At 46.1% G+C, this 7,500-nt stretch overlaps 1 protein-coding gene across 2 annotated transcripts in view; it reads right to left on the bottom strand.

The window, feature by feature from the left end:
- Positions 1 to 7,500, bottom strand: part of tbk1 (TANK-binding kinase 1) — a 17,547-nt gene that overhangs the window by 8,757 nt on the left and 1,290 nt on the right. For both annotated transcript variants that reach the window (XM_079870186.1, XM_079870187.1), the window contains exons 2-8: positions 6,973 to 7,078; positions 6,378 to 6,518; positions 5,299 to 5,428; positions 5,000 to 5,181; positions 1,227 to 1,387; positions 852 to 962; positions 592 to 771 (exon numbers count right to left, since the gene is read on the bottom strand). In XM_079870186.1, coding sequence (XP_079726312.1) covers positions 592 to 771; positions 852 to 962; positions 1,227 to 1,387; positions 5,000 to 5,181; positions 5,299 to 5,428; positions 6,378 to 6,518; positions 6,973 to 7,059 — 992 coding nt within the window. In that variant the 5' untranslated portion in view covers positions 7,060 to 7,078. The remainder of the gene's footprint in view (positions 1 to 591; positions 772 to 851; positions 963 to 1,226; positions 1,388 to 4,999; positions 5,182 to 5,298; positions 5,429 to 6,377; positions 6,519 to 6,972; positions 7,079 to 7,500) is intronic.

The raw sequence follows: 7,500 nt of genomic DNA, 5'->3' as shown, positions 1-7,500 counted from the left end.
GTGTGTGTGTGTGTGTGCTCTCACGTGTTGTATGTGTGTATGTAGATGTGGTGGAGTGTGTGTGTGTGTGTGTGTGTGTGTGCTCTCACGTGTTGTATGTGTGTATGTAGATGTGGTGGAGTGTGTGAGTGTGTGTGTGTGTGTGTGTGTGTGTGTGTGTGTGTGCTCTCACGTGTTGTATGTGTGTATGTAGATGTGGTGGAGTGTGTGTGTGTGTGTGTGTGTGTGTGCTCTCACGTGTTGTATGTGTGTATGTAGATGTGGTGGAGTGTGTGTGTGTGTGTGTGTGTGTGCTCTCACGTGTTGTATGTGTGTATGTAGATGTGGTGGAGTGTGTGTGTGTGTGTGTGCTCTCACGTGTTGTATGTGTGTATGTAGATGTGGTGGAGTGTGTGTGAGTGTGTGTGCTCTCACGTGTTGTATGTGTGTATGTAGATGTGGTGGAGTGTGTGTGTGTGTGTGCTCTCACGTGTTGTATGTGTGTATGTAGATGTGGTGGAGTGTGTGTGAGTGTGTGTGCTCTCACGTGTTGTATGTGTGTATGTAGATGTGGTGGAGTGTGTGTGTGTGTGTGTGTGTGTGTGCTCTCACGTGTTGTATGTGTGTATGTAGATGTGGTGGAGTGTGGCCTGCTGGAGGCTGAACACGTAGACCACGATGCGGTGTAAGATGTCGCTGGTCTCGGCGAAGAACTGGTCGAATCCCCAACACTTCTCCTGATCCGCCTCCAGGATGTTGGCCAGCACTGGCGTGAGGAGACTCTGAAGACCCCTGAAACACACACACACACACCGTCACACACACACGCGTCTCCACACCACCGAACCGCCGTCTCACACACTCAAACACACTTGGAGAGGCTGCAGGAGATCGGCATCTCTGAGCTCCACTCGATCTTCCCGTTCTCGAACTTCTGATGGCCTGAGATCGCTCCCGACGGCTTCTCCGTGATGATCTTATACCTGCGACACACAAACATCAGGTGACCACCAGCGCCGGGAAAACTAACACAACATCCTGGAATCAGACACTCGTTAGAAAATTAATTTCGATTCCTTTGTGAACATTTCAATATGAGTTTAAACCATTCAAGTGTGAGAGACGAGTTAGTGTGATGCAGGTGTGTGTGTGTGTGTGTGTGTGTGTGATGAGTTAGTGTGACACAGGTGTGTGTGTGTGTGATGAGTTAGTGTGACACAGGTGTGTGTGTGTGTGACGGCACCCACATGACTTCTTTGTTCCTGCGCGGGCCTTCGAAGGGTCTGAACGGCAGGCATCCGGTGGCGGCGTGATAGAACGTGACTCCGATGCTCCACAGATCCACCGTGGCTCCGTACTTCTTCTGGTGATCTTTCCTCAGAACCGCTCGCTCGTACATGTCGGGATGCTGCGCACACACACATCAGCACACACACACAGATCAGCACACACACACAGATCAGCACATGTTCCTCACAAACACACACACACACACACACACACACACACACACACAGAACAGCACATGTTCCTCACACACACAGATCAGCACATGTTCCTCACACACACAGATCAGCACATGTTCCTCACACACACAGATCAGCACATGTTCCTCACACACACACAGATCAGCACATGTTCCTCACACACACAGATCAGCACATGTTCCTCACACACACAGATCAGCACATGTTCCTCACACACACAGATCAGCACATGTTCCTCACACACACAGATCAGCACATGTTCCTCACACACACAGATCAGCACATGTTCCTCACACACACACAGATCAGCACATGTTCCTCACACACACAGATCAGCACATGTTCCTCACACACACACAGATCAGCACATGTTCCTCACACACACAGATCAGCACATGTTCCTCACACACACAGATCAGCACATGTTCCTCACACACACAGATCAGCACATGTTCCTCACACACACAGATCAGCACATGTTCCTCACACACACACAGATCAGCACATGTTCCTCACACACACAGATCAGCATATGTTCCTCACACACACAGATCAGCATATGTTCCTCACACACACACACACACACACACACAGAACAGCACACACACACACACAGATCAGCACATGTTCCTCACACACACAGATCAGCACATGTTCCTCACACACACACAGATCAGCACATGTTCCTCACACACACAGATCAGCACATGTTCCTCACACACACAGATCAGCACATGTTCCTCACACACACAGATCAGCACATGTTCCTCACACACACAGATCAGCACATGTTCCTCACACACACAGATCAGCACATGTTCCTCACACACACAGATCAGCACATGTTCCTCACACACACACAGATCAGCACATGTTCCTCACACACACAGATCAGCACATGTTCCTCACACACACAGATCAGCACATGTTCCTCACACACACACAGATCAGCACATGTTCCTCACACACACAGATCAGCACATGTTCCTCACACACACAGATCAGCACATGTTCCTCACACACACAGATCAGCATATGTTCCTCACACACACACACAACAGGCCCTATCATACTCTATCATACTCTATTGTGGCTTGTCAGAGGCTAAAAAGTATGAAATATGAGCAATTATAAACTCCTAAAATGTTGAAAGTGTGTGTTCTTCAGATTGAACACCATCGGTTTCACTGCAACTCGCCAAAGATTTACACTAGGAGAAACACACTGGGCCCTGTCACACACCAGGAGCGGCGCGAGTGTGTTCTGCTGGTTTCAGCCCGACGCAGTGTTAATTTTCCTGCGCCGCGTTGTTTAAATAGCGAATGCATTAGCGCTCATCAGTGTCCATCTGGACTGAGGACGAGTGTGTGTTCAGGCGCAGTGATGGAGCGCTGCTGGACTGAGGACGAGTGTGTGTTCAGGCGCAGTGATGGAGCGCTGCTGGTCTGAGGAACTGAAACACACTGAGCCGTTGACCAACTGAAGCTGCTCTAAAGGCAATGGCGCAATATTGTTTTTGTTATGTAAAGAGCGCGTTCGTAATATACAGTGAGGAAAATAAGTATTTGAACACCCTGCTATTTTGCAAGTTCTCCCACTTAGAAATCATGGAGGGGTCTGAAATGGTCATCGTAGGTGCATGTCCACTGTGAGAGACATAATCTAAAAAAAAAAAATCCAGAAATCACAATATATGATTTTTTAACTATTTATTTGTCTGATACAGCTGCAAATAAGTATTTGAACACCTGAGAAAATCAATGTTAATATTTGGTACAGTAGCCTTTGTTTGCAATTACAGAGGTCAAACGTTTCCTGTAGTTTTTCACCAGGTTTGCACACACTGAGGAGGGATGTTGGCCCACTCCTCCACACAGATCTTCTCTAGATCAGTCAGGTTTCTGGGCTGTCGCTGAGAAACACAGAGTTTGAGCTCCCTCCAAAGATTCTCTATTGGGTTTAGGTCTGGAGACTGGCTAGGCCACGCCAGAACCTTGATATGCTTCTTACAGAGCCACTCCTTGGTTATCCTGGCTGTGTGCTTCGGGTCATTGTCATGTTGGAAGACCCAGCCTCGACCCATCTTCAATGCTCTAACTGAGGGAAGGAGGTTGTTCCCCAAAATCTCGCAATACATGGCCCCGGTCATCCTCTCCTTAATACAGTGCAGTCGCCCTGTCCCATGTGCAGAAAAACACCCCCAAAGCATGATGCTACCACCCCCATGCTTCACAGTAGGGATGGTGTTCTTGGGATGGTACTCATCATCATTCTTCTTCCTCCAAACACGTTTAGTGGAATTATGACCAAAAAGTTCTATTTTGGTCTCATCTGACCACATGACTTTCTCCCATGACTCCTCTGGATCATCCAAATGGTCATTGGCAAACTTAAGACGGGCCTTGACATGTGCTGGTTTAAGCAGGGGAACCTTCCGTGCCATGCATGATTTCAAACCATGACGTCTTAGTGTATTACCAACAGTAACCTTGGAAACGGTGGTCCCAGCTCTTTTCAGGTAATTGACCAGCTCCTCCCGTGTAGTTCTGGGCTGATTTCTCTCCTTTCTTAGGATCATTGAGACCCCACGAGGTGAGATCTTGCATGGAGCCCCAGTCCGAGGGAGATTGACAGTCATGTTTAGCTTCTTCCATTTTCTAATGATTGCTCCAACAGTGGACCTTTTTTCACCAAGCTGCTTGGCAATTTCCCCGTAGCCCTTTCCAGCCTTGTGGAGGTGTACAATTTTGTCTCTAGTGTCTTTGGACAGCTCTTTGGTCTTGGCCATGTTAGTAGTTGGATTCTTACTGATTGTATGGGGTGGACAGGTGTCTTTATGCAGCTAACGACCTCAAACAGGTGCATCTAATTTAGGATAATAAATGGAGTGGAGGTGGACATTTTAAAGGCAGACTAACAGGTCTTTGAGGGTCAGAATTCTAGATGATAGACAGGTGTTCAAATACTTATTTGCAGCTGTATCATACAAATAAATAGTTAAAAAATCATATATTGTGATTTCTGGATTTTTTTGTTTTAGATTATGTCTCTCACAGTGGACATGCACCTACGATGACAATTTCAGACCCCTCCATGATTTCCAAGTGGGAGAACTTGCAAAATAGCAGGGTGTTCAAATACTTATTTTCCTCACAGTAAGCCTATAGGCGGGTCCACAACACGCTACACTCTGCCCAAAACACACACACTACTCATTATGAGAATAGAGACGACACTTTTAGACCAGCGCCGGGAGCACCGACCATTTTTCCCATCGTTAAACTAGCAAAAGTGGATTTGGACACCAAAAGTCCTTTAGAAAATGCGCTAAGATCCTTAAAATAGGGCCCATGTTACTATTATTTTATTTATTCCCTCTGTTTTGATTACTGTTGTCTGTATTGTAACCCACTCTTTAATTGTCTTCCTTTTGTATAATTTTTTTGTTTGTAAAATGTTTAAAAATGAAGAAATAAATCATATGTATTAATTTTTTTAAATAGGTTAGTGTTTTCCCATGATCCTCAGCTCACCAGATATTCCTCAGTGCCGTAGAGCGACACGAACTGCTCGTCGTCCTCCAGCTCGCGCGCCGCTCCGAAGTCCGTGAGTTTATAGACGGATCGGCCGTCCTCTCCGATCACACGCATGATGTTCCCCGGCTTGATGTCCCGATGCACGATGCCGTACTCCCTCAGGTGGTTCATTCCTGCCACTGTTGATGACATGATCACATGATGACACTCGCGTGAGATCAGTGGGATCTTCCCTTAAGAAACCTTGAGGAGCGTTGTGTTCTCCGGCTCGTGTCGTGTGTGTGTGCAGAACTCACCGACGTCCTGCAGAACGATGAGGAACTCGTCCTCCGGGAGCCCGTAGGCGTTGGTCGGCTCCTCCAGGACCGTGTACAGACTCCCACACGGACAATACTCCATCACCAACACCTTGTGACGCGTGTTCGACTGACAAACAACATCAGCGTTCACAATCACAACAGAACTGTGACGACTGGTGTTCATAGAGAACCGGTATTACAGCTCACACACACACACACACACACACATGAGGAAGTGAATCAGGGAAGAGTTCAGCAGTGACTGTGTTTAACTTCAGAATTAAAGAATTACATTCTCCTGATTCTTTACTCTCCTCTCGTCATCCGAGATGTTCATGTCTGTCTTTCTTCAGGTTTCTGAGGAAAACGCTCCAGGATGTTCCTCCATATAGTGTCTTCAATGGGGTCCAGCGGGTCGAAGGTCCAGATGTGAGTTTCAAAGTCTCGACACGATCCAGCCGAGGAATAAGAGTCTCATCTATAGACACATTTATATACTTTTAACCACACATGCTGGTCTTGCACTCGCTGTGATGCGCCACACATTACGTCATCAGGGTGAAAGGTCAAGCGTGTTCCGGTTCAGAAATGTAGGATAGGGTGAAAAACTTCCAACTTCATAATCGTCCGACATCGTTGTTTATTTATTTTTATTTTTTTACTTAGTCTTTGCACATTCACTTTGTAAACACTAGGTCTGTACTTACGCATACGTCACGCTTGACCTTTCACCCTGATGACGTAATGTGTGTCGCATCACAGCGAGTGCAAGACCAGCATTAGTGGTTAAAAGTATATAAATGTGTATTTTGTTGTAAAATGTCGGCTGGTTTGTCTAGATGAGACTCTTATTCCTCGGCTGGATCGTGTCGAGACTTTGAAACTAACATCTGGACCTTCGACCCGTTGGACCCCATTGAAGACACTATATGGAGGAACATCCTGGAGTGTTTTCCTTTATTTCTTTCCGACTGAAGAGAGAAAGACGTGAACAACTTGGATGACGTGAGGAGAGTAATTTTGACTCTGAAGTGGACTGATACTCTTTCCAGGTGTGTTCTCAGGTGTGGTCTCACCTCCTCCTCGACGGCGAAGAGCTTCACGATGTTTTTGTGGTTGAGTTTCTTCAGCACCTCGAACTCCCTCATCTGGACGTCCAGCGGCCGCAGAAAGCTCAGGTTATTGAACACTTTGACCGCGTACAGATCGCCCGTTTTCTACAGAGAGTCGAATATAAAGTTCACATCACTCAGAAACATGCGCTGAGGAATCAACGATTCAAAAGATTCACTGACTCGATTCAAAAAGCTCTGTGTGAGAGATTCAGAGTGAGGCTTAAAAAGTGAATCAGAAATGTTTCAAGAGCATTTTTGTGAACGTTACGGGAACAGTAACATTGTATCATTCTTCACACATTATGGAACGTTACTTTTGAATCTGAACGTTCTGAAACAAGTAGAAACATTTAAAAAGCGTTACATTTAAAACCGAACGTTCTATTTAATGTTACTGGAAGAACGTTCCCTGTTCTCCGGGTTCTGATCCGAGGGGAATTAAACACTGATGAAGGACTCAATCGGATGAACGAAGCATTTATTCTCAGGAACCTGAGACCGGTTTCCAGCACGCGTGACTGAGGTAAAGCCTGAGGATTGGGAGATGCGCGGATACCTTGTGCCGGCCGCGGTACACGTTGGCCGTGGCGCCCTGACCCAGCAGGTCCGACATCATCCACAGGTAGTTCGCCGTACTCTGCATGATGACGCTGTAGATTCACCTGAAACACATCAGCACATTCATGAGGAATCTCTGAGATCATAATGAACCATGACAATCATTCAGTACTACAGTCATTTTCAGGTATTACCCAGATAACAGGGAACGTTCTGTCAACGTTCTTCCAGTTCGTTCAAAGTTATCTGGCCTTTTCATGGAACGTTTCATCTAGACGTTTTTTAAATGTTTCTACTTGTTTCAGAACGTTCAGATTCAAAAGTAACTTTCCAGAATGTGTGAAGAATGATACAATGTTACTGTAACGTTCACAGAACCAAGAAGAAACACTTTTAAAACTGGAGGTTCAGAAAACATTCACATTTTCATAACTTACTGGGAACATTCGCAAAACGTTCTTAGAACACAGACGCCGTCAACATGTCTCACATTATCAGTTTATTCGCTATAGTTTAGAGAACGGTA

The sequence above is a fragment of the Squalius cephalus genome (assembly GCF_949319135.1).
Source record: "Squalius cephalus genome assembly, chromosome: 4".
Taxonomy (NCBI): Eukaryota; Metazoa; Chordata; class Actinopteri; order Cypriniformes; family Leuciscidae; genus Squalius; species Squalius cephalus.
The sequence above is the reverse complement of the archived record's forward strand: the minus strand, read 5'-3'. Positions and strand labels throughout refer to the sequence as shown.